This window comes from Idiotropiscis lumnitzeri, chromosome 6 (assembly GCF_059441095.1).
Source record: "Idiotropiscis lumnitzeri isolate Australia: NSW breed Sydney's pygmy pipehorse chromosome 6, RoL_Ilum_1.0, whole genome shotgun sequence".
Lineage (NCBI taxonomy): Eukaryota > Metazoa > Chordata > Actinopteri > Syngnathiformes > Syngnathidae > Idiotropiscis > Idiotropiscis lumnitzeri.
Window position 1 is genome coordinate 18133355 of NC_142396.1, and position 27309 is coordinate 18160663.

At 40.6% G+C, this 27309-nt stretch overlaps 2 protein-coding genes across 2 annotated transcripts in view; both read right to left on the minus strand.

The window, feature by feature from the left end:
- necab2 (N-terminal EF-hand calcium binding protein 2) overlaps nt 1-17389 on the minus strand; it is a 118595-nt gene extending 101206 nt beyond the window's left edge. Inside the window, exons 1-2 of the mRNA XM_088299526.1 lie at nt 17012-17389; nt 8119-8143 (exon numbers count right to left, since the gene is read on the minus strand). Coding sequence (XP_088155652.1) covers nt 8119-8143; nt 17012-17338 — 352 coding nt within the window. The 5' untranslated portion in view covers nt 17339-17389. The remainder of the gene's footprint in view (nt 1-8118; nt 8144-17011) is intronic.
- A 1385-nt stretch (nt 17390-18774) lies between these two features.
- hydin (HYDIN axonemal central pair apparatus protein) overlaps nt 18775-27309 on the minus strand; it is a 52370-nt gene continuing 43835 nt past the window's right edge. Inside the window, exons 75-90 of the mRNA XM_088298770.1 lie at nt 27125-27272; nt 26842-27049; nt 26521-26745; nt 25947-26116; nt 25654-25852; nt 25419-25574; nt 25171-25341; nt 24889-24998; nt 24485-24707; nt 23977-24186; nt 21139-21302; nt 20671-20821; nt 20369-20599; nt 20063-20287; nt 19084-19365; nt 18775-18981 (exon numbers count right to left, since the gene is read on the minus strand). Of these exons, the coding sequence (XP_088154896.1) occupies nt 18775-18981; nt 19084-19365; nt 20063-20287; nt 20369-20599; nt 20671-20821; nt 21139-21302; nt 23977-24186; nt 24485-24707; nt 24889-24998; nt 25171-25341; nt 25419-25574; nt 25654-25852; nt 25947-26116; nt 26521-26745; nt 26842-27049; nt 27125-27272 (3080 nt within the window). The remainder of the gene's footprint in view (nt 18982-19083; nt 19366-20062; nt 20288-20368; nt 20600-20670; nt 20822-21138; nt 21303-23976; nt 24187-24484; nt 24708-24888; nt 24999-25170; nt 25342-25418; nt 25575-25653; nt 25853-25946; nt 26117-26520; nt 26746-26841; nt 27050-27124; nt 27273-27309) is intronic.

The window sequence follows — 27309 nt, forward strand, 5'->3', positions numbered from 1 at the left end:
AGTAGTTGCACTGAAGTGAAGAAATCTCAGCAGTTGCATATATATCCAAGCTACGTACACACACACACACACCCCCGCGCACACACACACACACACGCACACACACACATATATATATATAAATATATATAAATATATATATATATATATACATAACATAACATTTTGTTCTATATATGTATATGAAGAGAGAGATTTTTTTTCCACATCACATATCTATCGGTCGATTGATAGATAGATATTTGATTACCTTAGTGTGCATTTACATTCCAAGCCAAGTAAGCATCTACAACAATTGCTTCGTAGGGTTTACTTCAGAATAAAAGTCAACTAAGTTAAACAAACAAAAAGGTTTTTTTTTTTTGTGTTGGGCAACAAAATTAAAGTTTATGGAACAGGTGGACCAGTGGCGTGGAGAGGGCTGGGCCAGGGTGCAGCCACAGCTGTACAGCAACAGAAATGTAATTAGGTGCACGTGTCGCAGATCAGTAAAATCAATGTGGATGCTGAGGGGCCATCCTGCTGGGACCGAGGGAACATATACTTTGAGAAAGGTCTATCCGCACCCCACCACCACATCTCTTCTCCCATTCGTCAACGGAAGTATTTCGGGCCATGTGTAACAGATGCTAACTAGAGTTGCGTGCTCAGAAAAAAATAATGTCACTTTCCATGCCTTCTAATTTGGTTTCGGGCTTAGTTGGCAGCCCAGACTTTTAGCTCAGCGTTCAGCGCTCTGCGTTCCCAAACGGGAGGCGTGGATCCTCGAGTTGGATGGACATCACAACAGTAAAAACTCCAACCATTTTAAATCAGTGATCCTCAAAGTTGGGTATGAGTATCACTTAGGGATTCCCTTTAGAAGTATGTGAAAGAATCACTGCCTAGTTACACTTCAGTTGTATTTAACTTTTTAATACAAGACATTTGCATTTAATCATTAAGAATTTGTGCTTTATTATTATTTTATTACAACCAAATTTTTGTTAAGTTAACAGGCAATTCATTTTAATTGAATTGTCATCTAAGTTAACTTTATATATGTTTTTCTTTCGTATTTTACAGTCACATGCAATATCATTAAACATACTTTAAAACCCCTGTCTTGTTATTGATGGAAACCTAAGCCGACTTCACTGTTGTATTTTAACACTGCTCATCAGAGTGGTACTTGCTGAGCAATTTATTATTTCAGTGTTGTTGGTGTAAAATATTTGAGAACCATTTCATAGTTAATATTATAATGTTGAGTAGAACTTAACCTTTTATTTATTGTGTGTATTGCATGTATCAATAATATTAACAACCAAACTTATAGTGGTAACCTCACATCAATGTATGCAAGTCTTTGTACTAATTAGGTACAACAGTCCTGATTGTGTTGCTGCCACACCAGGAAGCAGCTCCACTCTACTGTTTGTTGCCAGCTGCAATGCTACGTTTCTGTCCAGTCTTGACAGCAAAGATAAACAAGCCTCCCGAAAACCTGTCTGCTCACTGTCATTATGCCAAACATAATCATGATGATTAGCAGACGGTGGATGAGTCACAGGACACAGAAGGCCAAGAATTAAAAACCCATCCGCTGATTGAAAGTCTGAAAATAATCGACTTGTTTATATCCAAAGTCAAAATTCATCAGAAAGGTCAAGGTCTTCAAATCACGTCAAACTCCAGGTAACGTACAGCTGGATAATCGTTCTGCATTTTGTTCTGTATATGTCCCCAAAATACTTGGGAATTAACAAACATGGAATCAACATGTATTGTGTTGACCTTATGTTTTTGTAGGAATTATAACATACTATACTATGCTGTTTCTTTTCTTAGTTACCGCAGAGGGGTTCAGGATTATGCCGGTTTATAATAATAATTATACAAATAGTAAATCTACTAGTGAATTTAAAGTGCCAAAAGATTTCCGTGATGTACAGGTATCTATGATATATCAAGGGTATATTACAGAAGAGGAAGGACATAATAACAATTATCAAAGTACACGGAGCTTATCCTCTATAGGGTCTCAAAAAGCTAATGATTAACCCAGCAGACTTGAAAAGCGGACGGCACCCTGATCGTACCAAACCCACACTGTTGTTGGGATAGGCGCCGGCTTCTCGTGACGCGGAACAGAAGACTAAAATGATGAAGAAAATGGATGGATGGATTATGATTATTTTCAGTCAGAAGCTATTGAAAAATTGAAGTCAATGTAGTGACCTGTTTAAGTCTTGTATGGAATTCCCCTTTAACTTTCCAAAGTGCACCTGCTCTGTGCGGGGAGGTACCGCAAGAAGAAACGCTAAACTAGATACTGCCAATTGAATATTTCATAGTTCAAGGCTACTGCACTTGCAGCATAACAATGCATTTAAAGCCAGATTACTATACACACGTACACGTGCACTCACTCACACACTCCGTCGTGCACAGTCACGCAAAAAATCTTGAAAACACTGATGCGTTAAGCTTCTATTACAGACTAGCACAAATAAAAATGCCTACTGAAGCACATTGTGTGCACTTGCTGAAAAAAAGGATGCATAATGTAGAGGCTTAAAGTTGCAGTGTATGGTTCGCCCGTTGGTTCTATAACTGAGATCGTAAAGTCAGTCTGTCCAATGAAATCATCACCATTTCCTTGATTCTCTCGCTCTTTTCGCTCGGCTCATTTTCTTTGTTGTTGTTGTTGTTGTCACTGCCTTGCTTCCCCACACATCCCTTTGTGTCGCACCCTAAAATATGCACCTTTCTCTCTTTCCACGTCCCTCTCATTAAAACGGTTCCCCGGTCTTCTCCCAAGAGGCAGGCGGAATAAAATTAGCTCCTCTTCAACTTGCACTTGCTGGTTCCTTTCCCTTCCTTTTCAGTCTGCTTTCCATACATCAAAGTTTCCTTATAATAACCATATTTCCTCACAGTATCAACCAAACCCTGACTTTTTTGATGCAGTTTTGCTGCACCAGGAGCAGAAAGGGTGTTTTGTCAGGACCAATCAAACCTCAGCAGGGTCCTCCAGCTTTCGAACAGCTGCTCCAGAGAAGATAAGAGCAGAATCTGCAAGTATATCAGATTCCTTTTTTTTTTCCTTCCAATGTATATTTATGATTTATTTCCCCCATTGTCTACATGTGCTCTGTGATTGACAGCTGACCTGTCCAGCACACAGTTTGTGTTTTCCCCAAGATCAGCTGGGAAAGGCTTTGACTTTCCTGAGGGAGTGTCTGTCTGACTTCCTGATCCTCCAGGCCCCGGGTTCGTCATTCAACGGCTCGGGCATGACTGGCATACAACATTGCATCTTTTTTTATTGACCCATGAGGCAGTTAGGGTTGAGCCTTATGAACTCATAAGGTCATGATCAGGAAAATGAATCATGCTATTTCTCTGTTCCAGTATCTAAAAGCTAAAGCTTATTTTGTTTGTGTGTAGAATAAGAGAGAGCTGCCCTGATTTTAGTTTCACTGATATTCTACTGGTTCACTCGCTTAGCTTCCGAGCAGACAGTGTGGGTGTTCAGTTCCGACTCAGTCACGGTGTGTATGTGAGTGTGATTTGCCATTTTGCCCAACATCAGCTTAGATAGCCTTCATCCTTCAGCGACCCGGGGCAGGATTAGTGTAGACGATAATGGATGGATGGGCTTCACAAGTTTTTTTTTCTTCTTATGTAAACACCTCTAGATAAGAGTGAAGTGCAAAATGTGAATCTATTTGAACAGGCAGAGTATGGAGATAGTTGAATAAATAGGTGGTTTCAACACCCTCCAGAAGGCCATACAAACAAAGGATGTTAAGAGTTCATTTAAATAAAGGAGTTGAAAAACAATACAGTCGTCGCTTATTTGTGGTTTGTGGGCGGATTTTCGAGCATTTTTCATTCTTAAATGTGTCTATATGAACTAATTAATATATTACTATCCATACATCTCAGTATGGTTTAGTGCATTCATACAGCACGGAAAAATACACCTAAAATAATAAACAAAATTAATCTCTGACAGTGTCAATAAGCACTATTGAATGACAGAAATTAAATGACAGCTCTTATATTGGATTTTGTGAGAGCTATGCTCACTGGCAATGGAACTGAACTATAATCTTTGAGACATTTTTTAACATTTAGTAGCTACAGAATTTTTTTGACCAAAAAGTCATTTATAGTAAGTACATGAAGTGGACATAATGTATAAAAGTCTTTAAAAGCGCTTTAACAACAGTCACAAAATAATGTTCTCCACATAGTTTTCTCTGGGTACTACGGTTTCCTCCAACATTCAGAACACATGAATGGTTCGTCCAGCTCAAGTGCTTCAAATCCTTCTCCTCCCCAGCCACTAATGGTGTGACTCAGGGCTCTGTCCTAGACCCCCTCCTCTTCATCACTTACTTCCTCCCCGTTGGCCATATCCTTCGCAAATTGAACATTCATTTTCACTGCTTCGCAGATGACACCCAGCTCTACCTCTCTTGCAAACCAAATTCCACATTCCCTCCCACTTCCCTGTCCTCCCTCCTTTCTGAAATAAAATCCTGGTTCACTTCTAACTTCTTAAAATTTAACAGCACTAAAATGGAACTCCTTCTAATTGGCACTCAATCCACCCTATCTGTTTAGATTGGCACCACCTCTGTCTGCCCTGCCCATCCTGTGTTCCACGTCTCACTGATCAAGCCAGTGGAATTCTGTCCTTTGGCTCCTCCCCCTAGTCCTTCTCCACCTTAACGCCTTATTGATGGTGAGCCGGTGTACACTGTCCAGGAGATTTTAGACTGCAGGAGTCGGGCGGGCGTGTCCGTGTCCAGCACCTGGTAGACTGGGAAGGCTATGGGCGGGACGAGCGTCAGTGGATCCCCCACTCCTGGGTCTCTTTTGCGCACCTTCCACGCGTTGCTTCCATCCAATCCAGCTGGTCCACCAGGGGGCGTCCGCCAGGGGGGTTACTGTCTGGGTTCGTTTCTCAGACATTTTTTTTCAGCACCCGAGTGTGGGAACTCTCCAGCGCCATAACTGTGACTCATTACAATTACGGGACTTCTTAAGCGCATTGACTACAGCACGCCATTGTGGGATTATTCCATTTTGTTCATTACGGTTGTACTAAGTGTTAGATTTTTTAGACTTCATTGTTGCATTCATAGTCCAGTTTAAGTATTTTTGTTTTTTTTGTTTGTTTGTTCGGTTTTCGCTCGGTTTTGTATATTTTGATATGCTTGCCTTTTGCAAGCGTTTTGTGATCACTTTGTGTTATCCTGGCTCTTTGTTACCAGCGTCTGTCATAGTAATTTGTCGGTTTTATTTTTCTGTCAGAAATCTCTATGTGGTCACTTATCCTTGTCTACGTTTTTGGGATCATTTTTATCCGGTCTCCACCGGAACCTGACAAAAGTATACTGTATGTATGATTGTAGAAATTGGATAATAAGACATGCGAGCAATGTAGCAGCCTTTGCGTCCGGCCGTACATGCACATTAGTGAGTTGAGGACGTTTCTTTGGGCAAACGCGTTAAGGAGAGAGGGAGTAAGGAGTGAAGTGAAGCTTCATTCAAATCTTGCTCACAGCTTCAAGACTACATTCTCCACCTTTAAAATACTGTATCTTTAATAATAATAATAATAATAATAATAATATTGCCTTTATTAGTCCCACAATGGGGAAATTCGAGATTCGAACCCAGGCCTCCTGGGGAGACTGGGTCCGGAACGCGGCGCCTTAGACCACTCGGCCATCCTGGCAGCCAATATTCCCTTTATTAGTCCCACAATGGGGAAATTCGAGATTCGAACCCAGGCCTCCTGGGGAGACTGGGTCCTGAACGCGGCGCCTTAGACCACTAGGCCATCCTAGGATATCTATCTCAATTAATTTCTCCTGAATATCATCAAGATCCTCAATGTTGTTGTCAATGAAATACGATTAGTCGTCATATTTGGAGTTTATATGAAGACTGATTTGTTCGCAGGATTAAGGGTTCTGATTGCTTTAACCACAATTTATCGTCGAAGAAAAAATGTAACAGTTTTTTTTTAATGCCATATTTCTTTCAGTCAATACACATCAACTCAGTTAATTTGAACGGAACACTTGAACCTTTGAAAATTAAAAACTTAAACCAAGAGTTACAACCCTTATCACTGCTGCCATTGAGGAAATAATGAACACACAGCCGCAAGCCAAAACCAGCACTGTCTACTGAAGGTATAAAATACAGTCTAGAGTAATGACTCCCAAATTGTGGGTCAAACCAAAAAGTAGGTTGTGGTACCAATTTAAGTGGGTCGCAGACAGGTAGTAAAAATGACACAGGCCCACAGTTTACTGTTAGATTCTGGCCTCTTTGGCGCATACAGTAATTAGATAGTGGGACTTAGTTTGATTTGTTTGTTTGCAGTGACCTTCCATTTGTTGGTTTTGCATCTTTTCTTATCTGTCTGCACCCTTGCTCACTTAAAACCAGTTAAGACCGACCAAGCTTGGAACACATAGCCACGTTCTTTAGGCCAGGTGTGCCAAAGTCAGGTAGTCAAGAGCCCTTATCTAGCCTGTTTTACATGCCCCCCCCCCTTCAACACACTTGATTCAAATGATCATCGCATCTGTAAGCTTTGCACAAGCCTGATAACGATCTTGATCATTTCAATCAGGTGCATTGGAGGAGGGAAATTAAAGTAGGCTGGATAGGTGCCCTCGAGGACCGGACTTGGGCACCGCTTTTATTTTTTTTGACAATGTCATCCTCTGTGTGTGTGACTAAGAGAGTTTATGCAAAGGTAATCATTTTGGACATGATAGTCATTCTTGTCCATCTGCGTGATTGATAAGCCAATGCAACCTTTTCACAAACCTTGATGTCGTCATGGCAATAATGTCACTGGGATTTTAGGACAAACATTGTGAAGAGGGAGACCCAACAGCTGGTTCAGTGTGCGTTTATGTAAAGCTATTCAGTGTCACACACCATCATGAAAACAATCTTCCATATTCAAAAATCAATGGGAAAATAATGAATCGAAACCTCAAGAAATCACATTAAGATAAACCGATAAAATACAAATGAATAACCTTCATATCAAAAATCATCTGTCAATAAATTTTTCTTAAGCCAAGATGGAAGTAAACTTTTCTAGATAGTTTTCTATTTTGCGCTGATTCATAATCTGCCCTTGTTTTTTCTCTTGGACAAAGTGATTTATACAATAATAATAATGATATATTTAGTAAAATTTATTAATTAAGAATCAGGTAAAGCAACAGGTGGATTTTCTTTTCTGAAACGTCATAGCCATGAATTACAACACATGGAAAAATATGTATTGTGCAAGCAACTATGGGTCAACTTAACAACAAACAATATAAATGTCTCAAAAGCCTGATATGCTTTTGAAATCAGCATCAAAAACACATTTAGTGACACTTTAAGCCATCTCTGATTAAAATTTCCTGTTGCCCAGTGTAGTTGTAAAGTTAAGATTATTGCACTTCCCTAAAATGCAAAAGAAAATCCACAATTTTTGTTGTAGTTGATATAGTGCTGAATTTGCGCGAAATTGTGCATCAAAATAAGTTTCATGGTTTGTAAAATGTCGGGAACATTGAATGAATACCTCTCACGCGTCATTTGGTAATACTGAAGATCTAGTATTGCAAATATACATCAAATTTTTGTAATTTGGGTAAGTATCCATTCTATTACATATATGTACTATTACATGTGTGTTGCAATATATCTTTTTTTTCATTATATAGCAGATCTATTTGCATTGTACTTCTCTAGACATTAATTAAGAATAGAAATCAAATATCACACCTCCCAATTCACACATCCTGTCACTTGGTCCAAGGAATTACAATAGGCCTAAACATCATCATGCATTACTTGATTTGTGATAATCCCCAACCTCTAGCCATTTTAATTATCGCCCCAAAACATTTTTAAGGTAATTTTATGTTCTTTTTTTTTCATGTTTATTCATGTATAACGTTGTTTTGTTGTTTCCTGTGACACATTCATCTCTGCTTCATTTCTATGTGATTTCTTTTCCCCTAAAATTACAGCGGCAAATGACAAAGTGGTACTGTAATGTAAAATGCTTTTAGTAAATTCAACTCTACTCACCGTCTTTATCAGCTCTCCTGAAGATCTGTGGACACAAAATGAACGCGAGTCAGTGTCAGTGAAATTTGTTGTCATACTTAATTGTTGTACTACTTAACAATATTATCTGTTCATACATTTTCCAAACTGCTTATCCTCACAAGGGTCACCAGCAGGGCACATATCGACGTCCAACCATTCACACTCACAACCACTTCCAAAGACAATCAAGAGTGTTCAACTAACGTAAACCTACCGTGCATGTTTTTTGGAATGTGCATGGAAACAGAGTACTAAGTACCCGCAGACAACCTACACAGGTATCGGTAGAACATCAAAACTCCACACAGGAAGGTCGCAACCCAGACTTGAACCCACAGCCTCTGCACTGTAAGGCAGATGAGCCCCTGAAAGTTGTTCTTTAAAAAATATTGTGAAAATCTCACATTTGGCTAATTAAGCCTAAACTAAATGTCTGTTATTTTTTTCTGAGCCCAAGTGGTTATCAAATCCACCTCACAGTTCAGAGGTCGTGAGTTTGTATCCGGGCTCCGGCCTTGCTGTGTCGAGTTTGTATGTTCTCACGGTGCTTGTGAGGTTTTGTCCAGGTACTGCGGAATGTTCCCATGTTCCAGAAACATGCACGTTAGGTTCACTGAAGATTCTAAATTGTCCTGAATATGAGTGTGACTGTGACTGGTTGTTTGCCTTTGTTTGTCTATACTGTATTTGCCCAGCCATTGGCTGGCAATCCGGCTAGGATGTTACCGAACTTATGGCCTGAAGTCAGCTGAGATAGGTTCTAACACTCCCACAACCGAATGAGGATAACAGGTAGATGGATGACGGGATGTTTGCATGCTTACACTGACTTCTTGAGGAGTAAGAACACTACAAAGCATCATTTTCTGTGTACTCCTGTGTGTTGCTGTATTGATCCTGTCACACTTCTATTAATAAGTCTAAGACTCCCTGTTTTATTCAGAGCCTAAATTCCTGTTCTAATTTCTAAGTATACCTTCCATGCAAGTTCAACGTTTCAAAAGACACAATGGGCTGTCTGGTAAATATCACAATTCCGTCAAATAGAATTGTCATTCCTTTCCACAAGACTGTGTCTGCCGGTGTGTCTGTGTGATGGAAGCAGTGCAAGCCAAAAGATCTGACAGAGAGACGTGCTAAAGACAAGCTTCAGTACAATAGTCATCCACTGCTGTTCATACTGTACCCATGCGGAAATCACACACATTAACAATTCTAATTAACTTATTTAATAATTAAGCATGGAGAACAGCGAGTGAAAAAAAAAAAACGAGACATTGCTCATCATCTGACCAATGCAGTATTTTCTTTTTATCATTTGCATTTTTATTTTTTTCCCCTCTGGACCATGGACAGACTTCCCTCTGCTCTATGGGGGATATAAGCGTGTATACACATGGAGATTTGTGAAGATTCTGTGTATATTCGCATAGGTTTGCATTTTCTGAATGTTTGCTGCTAATGTTATACATTGACGGCTACATTACGCCGACATCTTTGCTGCTCTAACACTGCAAATTTTTAAACACGCAAAGGAATATTCCCAAATTTTAAGTCAAAGTTCACATGTCCCAGTGTCTTTTGTTCTTTGAACAGCTCTTAAAAATGTAGCTCTTCTACTTTTTATTCACAAATGTTTAGTATACTAAAATATTTGTTTAATATTCAAAGACGCATTTACATGGGTTTCACACAGAAATTGTAATTTTCAACAAAAAAATTATTCACATTTCTAAAAGTAAACGATAGAAAATGAGTGTAAGACTTTCAAAAGGGTTCAAATTAAATGACAAATAAATATTGTACTTTGTTGGAACAATCGTGGCATTTCCAATGCGTACTCCAGTTTTCTTCCAATATTCAATAAACATGCACGTGTCACGTGAGGAGTGGGATTTGGACACAGAAGCAGATAGGAGACAAAGGTGGCGACGTAAAAGTCTTTATAAAAAAAATTCCAAGGAAAAACAAGTAGGGCTGGATTCGAAGAAAGCTGACATCCTCACTCGAAGAAAGCTTGACCTACTCAGTAACTCGATCTTAAATACTCAAGCCTATATGACATAATAAAAGAAGCAGAAAAGGACCCTAGCTACTGCATAGCCACTGATACGTTAAGTTACCTCACAGCATGTTAGGTTTATTGAAAATCCTACATAGTGAGTGTAATGGTTGTTTAAACTGTATGTGATTTGGGACTGACTGGAGAGTAGTCCAGGCAATTGTCTTGGGCCTTAAATCAGATGGGTTCTTGCCACTAGACTGCAGAAGGAAATGACCAAATTCAGCCAACGGTCTGATACAAGCCTGGCTTGCACATGCAACCAAACTAATAGTTAACACATTCAAAAATAAAGGAGGAAAAAGACCCTTTACTAACCAAGAGACACATGCTAAACAACTGTATATAAGGGATAAAATGATTTAAGGGATTGGCTCCAGCACGCCTGCGACCCGCGTGAGGATAAGCGGTCCGGTTAATGGATGATTGGATTTACATCTTCAAGCGTAAAGCATTATGGGATGAGGTCATCTGCTCACTGTTGTCTGGCATTTTCAGCATGTTGTGGTCTCATGTGTACATCTTAATGAAGGAAGTACACACATTCTCGTTTTCAAGATGGAAATGCAGTCCCTGTTCGAGCTGTGACTAATGCAGATGGTCCCTGAATTTATGCGTTAGATTTATAAACAATGTATTACAGTATTAAAACTGTCAAAAAAAGCCTTTATTTTATATTATAGACATTAAAAAATTATTAATGTTAAGAGAAGTCAAAGTAGACTATTTTTTTATATAAAAATACGGAGACTACATTTGTTGAGTGAAATCAGGAAAGACTCAATTTTGTTGAAACAGTAGACGAACCAGTCTTCCGATATGTGTGTGTGTTAACGTTAAGATCATAAATCACTGAGATGTCGCATCAAAAAGACTGTCTTCATGTTATTTTTTAAGAAAAAATTCATCCTACCACATTACTGTTCAAAATACACTCGCAATAAAGTTGGGGTTGTTGGCGTTGGCTGAAAGTAACAAAAAAAGCTAAATCAGTTACTTTGACAAGGAAGTAATCAGTAAAATAACTAAGCTATTTCAAGATAACTGTGGCAGCATCGCATACAATGACGACTGTCAATTCATGCACTTTAAAACACACGTACACAAACACACTCTACTGATTAATTCCGGTCTACATGAGCAATGAGGAAGATCTTTTTTTTTTTCTCTCTCTCTAACAAATACACTCCATATCTACACTCGTAATTGTGGCAATGAATTCACAGTTAGTGTGGATCTCTCTGGTATTGAGAGCACAAGCTTTCCTCTTTCATCAGTATTTTCGAGCGCTGCATTTTCATCTGCCAGGAAAGTGTATTTTGAAAAGGCAAAAACATACAGAAAAGGCATTTGGGAGGTGAACAGAGAGGAATTGTGAGACAAATTTGTCCCATGCTAAGTTCCTGAACATCAGCTGAGAGTTATTTCAATTATATTTATATTATAATCACATGTATATATATATTTTTTTAAGAAAACGTGCCAATGTGCTTAGTCGATGATCATAACACTCCAGCAGTGTCTGGAAAACTAACAGCTTTGATTATTTTGGGTATCACCACAATGAGATCACCAAAATGCATTTCAAATACGAGTTGCAGTCAAAAAAAGTAATGAGCTCAGTTCAACTTATCCGACTTACAATTATTCTTTTTTCCCAAAAATGTCAATAATGTGTATTTAAAATATTCAGATAAATATAAACTGTTAATAAATGTTGTTCGAACGTATCCGCTTCCTGTCAGCCATTTTGGAAATGATGTCCGTCAAACCGATCATCCACGAGGGGTTCCATTGTGTGCGAGGAGATACATTGCAACATCTTCGATCGAGCAAGCTACGCACGTCATGCATGAACGCTCTGACATGACTTCACATGTTGTCCAAAACTCCCGTGTGCACAATTGGAGTTGTCCAAGCTCAGCCCTGTCACATTGCAAGTTGTCTTGGCTTGAACAACTTAAGGCAAATCAAGCGTCAACATATGTCATGGTGAAGTTCTACATGGATGGCTGCAACGCTGAGCCTGGAAAACTACTGCCAAAATTGTCATTCTCACTGTGTGATCAAGTAAGTTGATCATCTCTCTTTTATTTCTACATTCAAACTCATACAACATTAAATTGGTAACATTATTTGTTGGGCAGCTTTCCAACATGCTAGCCGCCCTGGCTAAAGTTGGCTTAAAAGTGCACATTATATGCATACACATCAGTGAGTGGTGTGACTGCGGTCTGCCACGCGAGGAGGCAGGAGTTAACTGAGCAAAGATTCAAATCTTGCTAGAAGCTTTAAGACTGCATACTGCACTTTAATAATGTGAGAAGAGTTCAGATACCTTTTCACAGCACCGTCTAAACATGCATATGACTGCCTCCATAAAGTTTGACACATGATGGAGGAGGCTTTTGATCATGAGACGTTCCTTTTATCCAAATAATTTCATTCCAGAACAAGGGAGGTTTGAGGATATAATTGGAAAGAATCGAGAATATTTGTTTGCCACCTACTGACAACAAAATTGAATTCACCAAAAATCAAGAACTGAAGTTTATTGGCATAAGATAAAGATAAAGATAAAGATGTCCTTTATTAGTCCCACAATGGGGAAATTTGAAGTGTTACAGCAGCAAAGATATAGATCACACAGAGTCGGCGGCGTAATGTAGCCGTTAATGTATAACATTAGCAGCAGACATTCATAAAAAGCATGCAAATATACACAGTATAAACGTATCTAGTGTAAGGAAACACTCCTAATGCCTGTCCATTATACAGAGGGGGAAACGCTGTAATGATAAAAACTACTGAATGATTGAAAATACTGCAATGATAAAGATATTACACTGATAAAAGTACTGTAATGGTGAGAGTACTGAAATGACAGGAAAGTACTGCAATGATAGAAAATACTGCAATGATAAAAGTACTGTAATGGTAAAAGTACTGCAATGATAAAAGTACTATAATGGTAGAAGTACTGCAACGATGGAAAAATACTGCGATGATGAAAGTATTGTAATAGTAAAAGTACCGCAATGGTAGGAAATACCGTAATTATAAAAGTACTGCAATGATAAAAGTACTGTAATAGTGAACATCCTGCAGTGGTAGAAATACTACAGTGATAGAAGTATTGTAATAAGAATACTGTAATGGTAAACAAAATACATCATTGGTCGATGTTTAAGTACACCCTTGGCTGAAAGTACAGTAGTAGTATATATTGCATCCTAGGACTGCACAATTGCACTAATGCCCTCCTGTTTGTAGGCCTGACCCAATGCCCATGGACGAACAGTCTCAGAAGCAGTCTTCCAATTTGTGCATGTGTTTATGTTAAAACCATAAATCGCTGAAATGCTACAAATCCTTAAATGTCAAGTTGTTTTGCATTGAGGCTACCGCCTCAGGTGGACTAAACTCAGCAGAAAATAATTAGCGCTACTGGAGAGAGAAACAGTTGAAGAGAGTGGAAATCTTACAGTTGGGGCCAGGGGTGTACTGTATGTTCCAGTGTTTGAGTGTGCAGGGGTAATAAACTGAACTACAGAGAGAGAGAAAGAGAGAGAGAGATGGATGAAACATATAGACAAAAAGGAAACATTGACTTTGTTGCCTGAGTTTGCTAAGCATGTATGTATGTTTCGTATGGATGTTTCCTTTGTCTTGCGGTAAATACGTTTTCAATGTGAACATAACCCGTGAACGGGTGGTAGGGTGTCCGACTGGTTAGCACGATGGCCACACAGTGCAGAGGCCGTGGGATCAATTCCAGCTCGGGCCTTCCTGTGAAGAGTTTGCATGTTCTCCCCGTGCCTGCGTGGGTTTTCTCCGGGTGCTCTGGTTTCCTCCCACATTCCAAAGACATGCATGGTTGGTTAATTGGACACACTAAATTGTCCCTAGGTTTGACTGTGAGCACAAATGGTTGTTTGTCTCTGGCCATCAGTTCAGGGTGTCCCCCGCCTACTGTCCGAAGACGGCTGGGTGGACCTCCGGCACCCCTGTGACCCTTGTGAGGAGAAGCGCCTTAGAAAATGGATGGTTGGATAACCCATGAATATTACATAAATGATAAATACTACTCAGGATGATTTTAAAATAGCCATGTGGCTATTCAGACAAAGCCTGTTTTAATAGGCAGGGTGTGTTACATCTTTGAAGGAAAAATATATTTCCTCTGATGTAACCTGTTTATAAGGCTGACGTTAAGCCTGTTGTTGTATCACTGCACCTAGCCACTCACCTATCTGTAGTTGCTGTTAAGTATTGTGGCAATGACGACTTGCCAGAGCTTAAGCTTAAGGTTGGTTTCTCTACTTATGGGTTTATATAAGAGGCCACAAAACTCTATTTTTATGTGTGTGAGGAGCTAATCTGTACAATCTGATACAGAATTTAGTCACAATGTACAAATCCAGAGAGATTCGATATGATGAACTAGTCAAGCTCATGAGGAATCACCACAACACGGAGCTCTTTAAATTTCATAGACACTTTATGAAGTCAGGTGAGTTGCAAACTTTGAAACCGAGTCATGGAAACTGTCATTGTGATTTTGGGGCAAGACGACATGCTTTGCGACAAGTTGATATGCCGTGTGTAAACAATGATGCCATTCAGAGGCGGCTACTGAGAGAGACACCTCCATTGACATTCAAGAAAGCCTCAGAGCTTTCCCAGGACATGGACACGGCCGCTAACGATGCTAAAACAATAGGAGAGGAAATGGAGGCTTGCATGCAGCGGCGGTGCAGCATGTCAGAAGGGAGACTGGCAAAGAGGCTAGTAGGTGTTCAGGGACACAATATGTAAATTACTAAAAAATTAAAGTGTGTCATGCTTCAGTGTGTCATAAATAATTAAAAAAAAAATTGTGACAAAGTGCAAGCGTTTGAAAAGTAAAGCTAAACCTTGGCAAGGAAAAGCTGCGCAGCTACTGGTAGCCACTCAACACCTACGGGATGACCAAGAAGCAGCGTGTACCTACAATATGTTTGAAGTAGAAACATATTGTAGAGTGAGTGATGAATATGGAAAACAATGAATGCTATATTAAGCTACAGTCACAGCTGAAAAAACGTGAGTTCACATTTGAGTTGGATTCAGATATCAGTGAGGAAGCCTCCAAGCAGCCATGCAGAACTGGGAGGCCTCCCATAAGCCCGTCAAAGATCAAGCACAGAATATACAGACTATTGCTAAGTATTGGAAGGGCAAGGTCAGTTCAGAAGAACGTGGACATTGCAGCAGATAATTAGACGGGCCGGGCTGCTGAGAGCAAAAGGCAGCAAGCGCAGTCTTCTGGGCATTTTTGGGGGCTGCAAAAGTTAACTGGCACACGCATCAGCCACAACGGAGGACATCATGCAGTGTGACAGTAATGTGTTTGGGGATGAGCTGTGAAGCTCCATGTCGACCCAGAAGCCCTGTCTTGCATTTTTTAAATCAGTTAAATGCCCTACGCACTATGAAAAATAAAGATGAGCAAGAGTTGCATCGGTTTTCATCTGTTGTCAGCTCCCATTGTTCCAATTTTTAAGGCAAAACAGCTTGGATGTCTTTTTTTGTTTGACAAAGTCAGCCACGCTAAACAAAAACAGCCGCTTCAGAAAACTGCAATCAGTCGTCAACATTGTCTATGATACTTGCCAATGGTTGTCACAGAGAGCGCCACCCAAGACTATTGACTAGGAGCTGGGCTGGGCTTTTCTCCCCAGGCCGCCCCTGGTGACAGCCCAATTTCTTTCCTGGTGTTTGGAGCGACATTGAGGGCTGGCTGACTGTACGAGAGGCTTATATGTGGGTGTGCTGCTACATCTAAAATCTCAACTCACTATTATTTATGTGAAGGTATGAGTTAAACTTCAGTTCTAGCTCTAGCTCACAAAATGAATTGGTTGGACATCCAAACACTATAAAGAGACCTCCATCAAACAATTCTCCATTTGACATTATCATTGATATCCAGTTTAAGGTTCATACATTAATATACTTTTTTTTCTTCATTAGAAGGCCAACCCAACCAACTAGTAGAAATTGGCTGTACGCCGAAGAAGTGGAAAAAACATCATCAGTAGCTACGAAAGTCAATTGATGAGTGTGCTTTATTTGCTTACCAGTGAGGAGCAAGACCATAATTCTACTGTGCAAGAAACTTAAAAGATTCATATAAATAAATGTTCGATGACCATTCCATACCGTCCACAACTTTATGAAAATTCTGCACATTCATAGACCAATTTCATCGTGCTACAGTAATAGAAGAGTATACGGGTGAAACTAAATATTGCACTAGTTGACATCTGTGTGCTTTTAGCACTCACAACATTCTCCTTGCTAAAATGGACCGCTTGAAAGTAGCAATGCGGATATTATGTCAACTTGTGCACGGTTTTGTCTCATCAATGTTAGTTGTCCTATAGTAGCCTCTGCAGAAATGTCATACAGTAGTGGAAGGCGGACGTGGATTGGGGGGGGGGGGCGGCGCAGGTTTTTTTTTTAATCATTAAGACATGTTCAGCGTAAGCCCTACTCATTATAGGACGCTGAATTGTCTTAGTGATGAGGAGAAGTAGCGTACGAGTACAAGATGTGAATCACGCATATGGAATAAATGCTCAAACAGCTTTTCATAGTTTGCATCATGAGATCTATGATACAATCTTTTATCATTAGTTGCTATTCTTATGAATGTATCCAATGAGGTAAGATATTAGCCTTTGCCTTCCAGTGCACCATTAAATGGAGCTTCAGCGTGCGTAAGTGCGCTCTGCCACTGGATGTCTTGAGCCAGCTCGTACTTACATCCAGAATAACGGAGATGCCTCTCCGCGGTTCCGGGGCGAAGAACTGCTCTTGAGCCACTGCCACCTCCTCCTTGCTGGAGGCATACTCCCGGCTGGAGATGTTCTTGTTGTCGCTCATTTTGGTGACGATCCAGCGGACGAGCCCGTCAATTCCACCGGGCTGAGCGCCGCTGTTTCCGGACTGTGCTGCCGTTTCGGACTCGCTGTCCTGACCGGCTACGGGCTTGAGGTGTTCGCGGCTTTCTTGGGCTCGAAGTTTGGCTTGTTCTTTGTTCAGCAGTTTGTGGACTCCGTCCCTACAGTAGCGCGCTGCCTGCTCGCACATCCTTTTGCTCGGGAGCGCTCATGCTGCGCTCTATGGGGGAGAAGCCTCCCTTCCCGCTTACATCACAACCCCACCTTAAAACACACCCACGCTATACGGAATTCACTTTTACACATCAGCCTACCGAAAGATGGACTATTTTTCGACTATTTCTACGTTGGTTTACAAAAGGAATTTGTATGGTCAACTCGAGATGATGCGTTTTCTGGTGTCTTCCTCCAACTTTTAGAATAATGACCTGCCCTTAATTAACCAGAACGTTAAAATGGCTGTGTTGTTGAGTTAAAACTATGTCATTAAAAATGCTGTTATACGGCTTACTATTTGACTTCATTTTCATAGTGTGAGTGCTGTGTGTTTAAAAATCCCAGGGCTGTGCCTAATTTGTAGCGTTTTTTTCTTGGCTGCACAGCTTCCAGTTATTTATTTATATAATATATACTTTTAGTTAACTCACATGACCCGTTTGGCAGTTTTTACGCGGATGCCCTTACTGACGCAACCCCTATTAATTGCACGACAGTGACAGATAATCGTATGGCCTGCCTGGTCCATATAACAATATGGATATAGCTGAATTAGTAATGAGATGTGTTTATTTAACCAATCAAGAGTAGCTAAATGTTTTTTTTCCTGTAGTAGATATGTTACATGTAATTGCATGCATGCTGTTATATAGGACTTTTAGTATTTATGATTTCCATTCAGTGGTGGTACTAAGAGGTTGATTTAGTCAAGTTTCCAAGAAGACTCACGTACCAAAGCCACGGGATGCCTCTGGTACATAGGCTACCATCTTTTGTTAAACACAGAATGACATCAAGAGTAGAAGTGGCCATGTTGACTTTTTTGGGAATTTCCAACTAATGGTATGTCCATAAAGAGATTGTGGGACTTTGTTCTCAGGCAGGAGTCGTTCGACAAGACACGAGTCCCCCCGTGTGGTCATGAGTCATAACTGCAAGTACCAATGCAGGTTGCTTTTCTTTTTCTCTCAAGTTGCAGGCTCGTTTTCTGACTCACCATTTGACCTTTTTAATGTTCTTTGACAGGTGAAAGAACCATTTATTTGTTTTTTAATCATTTTTGCAAGATTCTCTTAATTTTTACTTCCATATCACATGCCTGAAACAAGTGGCTTGACATGTGTCAAACAGAACATTTTCAACATATATATTGCATGCTTTTCAATCAAATATATTTTCTTTTCAGTGACTGTGTGGCCAAGTACCAAATGTCCCATGGACTGTATGCTGCCTGCTGGTCGAGTGATTGCTGCTGCTATATACTGTGAAGCATTGTTGGAATTATTTTTGGAGGGCATGAGCTTGTTTACTATTTATTTGTACATGTGAGAAAAAAATCCTTTTTTTACAGTAAGACACAAAATTATGAATCAATATTATTTTTTGTTTCTGACTCGGTCAGTGTTGGGACTAGGATGACTCCAGCAGGTTGCCTCTCAAGTAATAAATCCATGAGCAGGCACTTTGTGTATCTGTACACTGGTTGGAGATGGTCAATTTGCCAATACATGGCCCTGGCGATCCTCCTTCGGGGGCCACAAAGTACACCTGGATGGGCTGTGTTTTTTTAGAGAGGAAGGTGTCTGCTGCTTTGACTGTAAAACAAGGGTTGTCCACCTGCGAAAGAGACCGCTGTTTAGTTACATACTGTCTATTTGACAGCGATGGACATATTTTATAGCAAATGAAGTTACTTGATAGTGAAGTCATATAGAGTACCTGAAATGAAAAAACTGTGGTCTGCAGGAATACATTCTTGAAGGGGATAGAGATGCTACGGCCATTCCTAATGTTGAACGGGCCTTGTGTTTTGGAAGGGAGGCCGACCCCATGTAACACAAAGACGTATTCACCCCCAATTCCAGAAGACAGGTGAAGCTGGCCTTTCACCTCTCCAAGCTGATAAGGCTCGAAACACACCTCCACACTGACTTGAGAGCCTGTCTGGTTACCTGGCAATGCAGCCACAGTCTTGTTCACAAGGAACGCTGGGCAGTCAGTCTGCGTTTGAGTAAAGAGAAAATGGGACGGAGAAACAAATTATGCTGTTGTTAAAATCCCTTAAAAGAGACATGTTATACATTTTTACAGTTGAAAAAAGTTCCTAAGTGTCTCTACATTGGCGATCCTACGCTGTCTAGAACACAAACGACCACCATCCCCTGCTTATGAGTTTAGCGTACCATACAATCAGGGTAATGTGCAGGCTTCATAAAAAAAAACCAAAGATAAATAATTATAGTACAATTCCCAAACCGTATTTTTGGGCTTGCAAAAATCAACCCATTTTGAGGGGGTGGTCCCCTTGATGTGAGAGACGGTTTACCCCGCCAAACTGTTGAGTCAAGAGAGGGTTGTGTTTCCGTTAAAATGATCACCTGAGGCAGACATGGGGAATTGCAACTAGGTGAGTGGCTTTTTATTGGGGAGGGACCGTAAAGACAGTTAAAACATTTTCACTCGTGGAAGCAGCTCTTCATATACTAGATTTCGTTCACTTGTCAGTTAGTCTGCAGATCTGTGCATGTGGCTCAAACACGTCACCAAATATAAATACGCTCCCTCCATCTCCACACCGACAACTTCAGCGATCAAGCAATTTACCCTTTATCAGAAGCTAATACTGTCAGCGCGTGCTAATCTGTGCAAAACATGAATTGCCTTTGATAATTGGCCTACACCACACTGTTATTCCTACCTTGCAAGCGTATTCTGTTTTGAAGTGGGAGAAGTTGAGGAACTTAACAGCAACACTGTGGCTGCTCCCCAGAGAAGCGCTGAACTGAATAGTCTTCTCTGGCGGTTGAGGCAGAGCTCGAAGTAGAAGACCATAGTGGAAGTAACCAAGGTCACTACAAAACAGAGACAGCCGGGAGGTCGTCTCTCCGACACGGAGGGGCTGGTAGTCGAAAGTCAGAGCACCCTAATGAGAGAGAAATAACATAAAAAAAGTGTTTGTGGGTTAAAATCAAAGTATGTGGTTATGCCCTGTGTACTATTTTACCTTTGACATTCCTGGAACAGTGTGCAGACTGGGTGCACTGATGTCGGGGCATTTACAGTCAACTGTGAGGCAGATAGGTGTGCTTAGGGGGTTCTCCACTTCTATGGTGGCAGAAGTCTTCTCCCGGACATTTGACACCAGTTCGACAAGAGTCAAGTCTACCGGACTGGTAACCTTGAAGTTAATGATGTAGAACAAATACTCCCCCGATGCTTCATTCAGAAATGTCACCTAAGGAGAGAGGATGGTGTGACTCACTAAAATAATTAAATCAGAACTCAAATGTGTGTTAGTGTTCAAACCTTAGCATTGTATTGGCCCTCTCTAAATGTGTAAAAATGAATCTTGTAGTCCTTCTTAGACAGAGCCGGAACATCAATGTACTCACGACCCTTCAGAGACACCGTAGTGTCCGGATTTTCAGGGCTCAGAAACTCTGTAATGACAAGGAACCTGTCCAGAAATAAACATCTTTGTCACTTCAATATGCATCAACACGTTTCATTCTACAGAAATAGGAACATGTATTATTTTCAGACATCCATGACACATAAATATTTAGTTCAACCAATATCAGCAATAATGCACAAATTTGAAGACTTTGAATATCAGTAATAATGCACAAATTTGAAGACTTTGGGTCACTGCACTTGAGTTTTTTTTTGCTCTGTGTTGAAATGTGTACACAGTAAATGAAATAAAATTAAGAACTAAATAATTATCAGAGTTTCATCAGAAATAGGTGTGAATAAAACAGTAACATGTTTTACCGTTTCTGCTTTGAGAGCCAGTTGGTCACAGGGAGTATCTGTGTGTGATGCGTCTTGGCAGGCAGTTCATTTACAATCGTGCTCTCTGCTTTAGGAGCTTCAGCAGTTCCTTGTAGCGAGTACAGCACGCCAGCTCCATTGGGGAATGAGAAAAATACTGACCCCTTGAAGATAAAGCAGAAATAGACAGGTCATATTGGAGATGGCAATGTCTCATTTTATGGTTGTACTAAATGTTACAGTGTTACACATCATTTGAACGACATCAGTCATTGTTTTGACATATTTGATGTTGATCTTTTTGCACCAGCTGAAATAAAACAAAACTGCAGCTAAGTGTCTGGATTAATTTTATCTGAACATTAAATTAGACACAGAGCAATTGTTGTGTTAAAAAAAGTTAGATGTGTTGTTAAAGAAAAACATTATCTACATTATTCAGGTGCGTAACTTTGCCACAAAAGAACCAAAATGCCACAAGACACATAAAATCAAAAAGTACAAAATCAACAAAAGTCCAAAGATGAGACACAAAATGACCAAATCTGGGAATAAACAAACCAAAATGAGACATGAATCTGAGAAAATGTGACTAACAGGGACAGCAACAGACACAGCAAAGACAATGAAGTGAAATAGACAGAAACCGTCAGCACATGTGCCACGGATTGTGTGGGGCCCGCAAATTGTGCAAAAGGTGCAGCCATAGCTGCCATTGACTGGAAGTCCAAGCAGAGTTTTTTTCTACTATAGATTTAATATCATTTTAAGTTGCAAAATACCCAAAACAACCAATGCTGCCATGTTTGATAAGGCACATCCAAGAAAGTGGCGCAAGTCGATGACATAACACGTACTGTCCCGATTCTACAATTTTCGTACGATTGTAACATGCGCTCTCGAGCACTCAGTGCACATAAACTATGCATACACTTCAATGAGTTCCGCAGGGTGTTGTGTAGGTATTGGGTCCTGAAATGCGGCAAAGAATGAGAAGGCAAATGTGAATGTGATAGTAAATAGGAAGCAATTTAACAGTTAAATTCCTTTTTGTTTCGTTTCTCCTTCAAATCACTAGGACAACTGAGTAGTTGAAAAACATATTGCCCAAACAATCGGTTTGCTGATTGGATTAAAATTAAAAAAAAAAAACGGGACGCCGGGAAGGGACCTACATAAAAGTGGCACAAAACAACGGGGGTTAGCAAAATCCAACCATGGACTCAGGACACAAAAATCTGAAACTGTCCCGGTTAAAACAGGATGAAGAGTTACCCTATTACATGTTTTTCACAGATTGGGGAAAATGTGTGCCTTTGTATTGTAATGTTTCCTTTGTGTATGTGTTTTTACAGCGTTTGTATATGAATATTCGTCATTTGAAGGAATCTCACTCCTGAAGTCGATACTAATTTAGCATAATGGAATCTTCCATTGACTTCAGAATTAGCGCTAGCGATAACAACAAAAGGATCCCAAGCACCCTCATCAAGAACTCAATAAGGCTGTGGACTCCAACTCAGGCGGCCAACTCAAAGCCAGTTAAATATCAGTGAGCGACATGGGCAACATCCAGGAGGAAACAACATCCCTATGTCAGTACATCAAGATGACAGCCCCCAGGGACGACCTACTCAGTAAATGCCTCAGACAACAGAAGCCCAGTAAGAAGAAGGTGCCAGATGGACTGGCATGCAAAGACAACTCCCTGCATGGCATGTACCAATGTCAAATTGAAGAAATGTCTGGCATTGAGAATACTTACCAGTGGCTGGAAAAGGCTGGACTGAAAGACAGAGGCAAGAATCATGGCAGCACAAGGGCAGGCCCCAAACTCAAGATCAATAAAAGACGGGATCTACCACATTAGCCACGATCCTAGGCGTAGGCTATGCAAAGAAACTCCAGAGACAGTGCAGCATATCACAGCAGGTTTTAAGATGCTGGCAATCAAGGCATACATGGAGTGGCATAATCAGGTAGCAGGAATAGTGTACCGGAACATCGACTAGAGGTCCCATAATCAAGAAGGCAGACACCTCAGAAGGTGGTTGAGAAAATCCAGGCCAAGATCATGTTGGACTTCCAGATCCAGACCGGTGATAACCAACCACCCTGACGTAGTGGAGGTGGATAAACATCAGAAGAAACATTGGCAAAATATCAAGGACTAAAGGAAGAACTTGAGAAAAAGTGCAGCGTAAATGCACTGCCTTTACTTGTGGCAGTTACTACAAGGCTGGGTGGATGGCTCCAGAGGATACCAGGAACAAAATTCGACATCTCCATGCAGAAGAGTGCAATACTGGAACAGCTAAGATCCTGTGCAGTACCTTCAAGCTCCCAGCCCAAGCTTCACGGAAATACCGCCTAAGTGGGCAAGTAAAGGGCGGCACGACTGGTTAGCATGATGGCCTCACAGTACAGAGGTCGTGGGTTCGATTCCGGCTGGAGTTTGCATGTTCTACCCGTGCCCGCGTGGGTTTCCTCCGGGTACTCCGGTTTCCTCCCGCATTCAAAAAACATGCATAGCAGGTTGATTGAACATTCTAAATTGCCCCTAGTATGAGTGTGAGCGCAGATGGTTATTCGTCTACGTGTGCCCTGCAATTGGCTGGCAACCAGTTCAGGGTGTACCCCGCCTTCTGCTTGAAGATAGGGGGTAGGCTCCAGCACCCCCGCGACCTTCGTGAGGAGAAGCGGTAGAGATAATGGATGGATGGATGGATGGGCGAGTAAACTTTTTTTATATTATGTTAAAACATGTTCACGATAATTAGAATATTAAATAAAGACAATTAAAGGGAAAATATGTTGTCAAGGCAATTGCTTCTTTACCAAGTGTTTCTTTCCATCAACAGTCATGGTCAGCGGTCTGTAGGTAACCACATACGAGTTGCTTTGAAGAGGCTCAAGAACCACAGATGGTGCAGCTCTCCAGTGCTTGCCATTGATGACAGGTCGTATGCTGCAACGCTGGTTTGTCGGGTTGACCACAGACAGTGTCTGGGTGTGTGAGCCACGCACTGGACAAGAAAAATTGATCACCTGGTAGTGAATAAAAGAATAGCAAAACAATTTAGAACAGAACAAGACAAAAAAACAATTATAAGCTAATACTCAATGATATGCATGAAGAATACACTAAGATTTGTGATCAAGATGAGTCCCTCTTCATACCACTGCTGAGTAGAGAGCAGTAAATAAAATAAAAATATACAAAGAGTGTAGTGGCAGTCTTCCCTCCTCAACAACAACAACAACAACAACAACTCGACAGAATTACAGACATAAATATATATATATATATATATATATATATAAATACTGTAAATAATAAGCAAACCTCTTTGTTGGAGGCGGCTGCAATGCAGGAGCCCGTCACAGTGAGAGTGATGAGTGAAAAGGAGCCTTCGATGCAGCAAGTTAGGTTTTCATATCTTGAATCATTATTCAAGCGAACGGGGGCAAATGTAAATTCCAAAGGAACTTCCGTTCCTGGCTGGATAGAGCCTTTACTTGGATGGACGGACAACTCGGAAGGAAAGTCTTCAGTTTTCCAGTGAAACCTTTTTATTTGTTCCAAAAGCAGAAGAGGGTGGGGTTAAAATTGGATTGTTTGAACAAAGGAATCAAAATTGCTGCCATGGCATTTCCAATTAATTAACATTGACATTAATAGTTCAGAGAAATCTTTACTCATTTTGTCTTTGCTAGTCTATGAATGAGACGATCAGAAGTCATGCTTACTGGGCACAAAGTTCCCCTGTGTTGCTCATGACAACTTTCTTTTTGCCCTGGCAATGCTGGACAACTGCTCCAAATCCCAAGTGGTCTTGTTCTAGACGCACATCTACACCCTGAAAGTATGAATCAGAACCACATTATCCTACCTAACAATAATGCAACTACCAAAACACAATTGTCTCTTGAATTTCTATTTTCATTGATCATCACTAACAAGAAATTAACAAACATTCCAGAAAGGTTACTTGTTTGCCTTTCACATACAGCTACTAATTTGAACTGTACCTGACAGCAGCCCTGGATGGTCAGCAAGGGATGTAAATAGCTGTCAATCTCAGCCTTCAGCTCAGCAGTAAAGGGAGAAATACGCTGTTGGGGTGTGAACAAAATCTCGACATTACATGAACCTTGAAGACATTTGAGGTACATCTCAGCTTCTGGACAGAATGATAAATCCTGGAGGTGAAGAAACAGAGAAGAGGTCATGTCCAACTATTTGCTGACCAAACCTAATTTAATTTGTGCTTCCTTACCTTGATGTCAAGATGTAGCTTTTTTGTGTCAAGCTGCAAGGTGAAAGAAACATCCAAAATACTTCGATTGACTAGCTGCACCCGTTTAATAACTTTCTGACCTGGTGTCAGATTTCCAAGTTTCACCTTCTGGTGCTTGGGGGCCAATACTCCCAACTAGAACAGGATGGTAAAAAAGTGTAGTAAGTGGGTGAAGCTTGGTTATCCAATTTCAGTGAAACACAGGGGTGGTCACCTTCAATTCCACTCCTTGTCCCCAAATGGCAACCTGTTCTTTGATGCAGCTGTTTATTAAGAAAATGATGTTTTCATGGTAACGCCGTGGCTCACGAGGATAAAAGGTGATCGGAACCTCCACCACAGCACCAGGGGACAAAACATCTGGTCTGAAGCCAATTTCCAGGAACGAGCACTTTCTCGATTGACATTTGACACTAAAGAACAGAATGACATGTATTCATATCTAACTACATTCCTTTATGTATTTTAAATCTTGATTTAACTAGGACAAATACCTGATCAACTAACCTGATGTCCCTGTTGCCTTTATTTTTCAAGACAAGGGTGTGGGATGCTGGCAACATGCCAGAACAATACACAAAGTTTTTGCCAAAGTTGTACTTTGTGAAAGAGAATTCAAGTTCGGGTGACACGCCGCTGCCTTCAATAGCGATGGTAAACAATGGGCCTTTATTTACCTGAATAAACAAAAGCAGACAGCAACAGGACTCAGGACTGTGTGTCGATAAGGAACGTTCATATTTCTAGGTCATTCAGCGTTGACGCCGTCAATTTACAAAGTCTCAATTGTAGTCTTGTGAAGAACATATACTGAATTCACAAGAATGTCCTGCTCTCAAAACCTCTCGTAAACTGTAAATTAGTCAGTCAGTTGTTGGGCTACATTCTTTAGTTCAACCTTTCACAAATGCATATATTTCATACAATGTAATGTGGCTTATGAAGCCACTTTGGTCCATCCCGTGCTTCTAAACTTGTGGTATGAGTCCACTTTTTATTTCCACAAAGCATGAGCCCGAATGCGTACGTGTTGACCCTTTTTTCTGTATTCAAGGATTTTCTTTGAGTAATTGCATCTTACCTTGATAAACAGTCTGGTATCTGTGAGTGTACAACTGGACCGAGGAGAAAAGAAGATTGCTGACTGCAGCTTCTCCCCAACAGCTATTGTGCAATGCTTTGGTTTTGTTACTAGGTTTTGAAGCAGCTCACTTGGCCCTTCCAGTTCAAAGTTTGCTTCCATGTTGTGTCTCGCAGTGGTGTTGGTTACCAGGATATTAAAGGTTGCTTGCTCTGAAATGCCCACCTATAGAATACGCATGCAGTCACACAATGTCCAACTCACTTTCGTGCTTTTCAGTGGCGAGGTTTTTCTGTCGTAGCCAGGAGGAGGAATTCTTACCTTTCCAAAGTCTAAAGTATCCAAAATGTCAGGACTCAGCTCTCTGAGGCCTCCATCCGGATTTTCCACTTGAACAGATGCAGTAATTGTAAAACAAAGTGCCTTGCAAGTGAGGATGAGTAGCTTTGACTTTCTCTTCACCTTCAGGGTTATTCTGAAGCTGACATAGCCCTGCCGGCAAGGACTGAAGGACACTTGCAAGGGGAACCTGCATCATATGACTCAGGTCAAACCTCAACAAGTTGTTTTGCAGCTCCATTCTGTTACATTAAAAGTCTTGTACCTGTCTTTGGCTGGCACGGTCCCAGACATTGGCTGCAAAATAAGGTTGGACTCTTGGTCTTCACAGAGTAATGATGGCTGCAAAACAGTGAAGTGAAAGGGCTCCTTTTCTCCATTCACGAGATTCGCTGTTTGTGACACTTTATTACCTAAAGACAACATCAAAATAGTTTATGCATTTGTAGT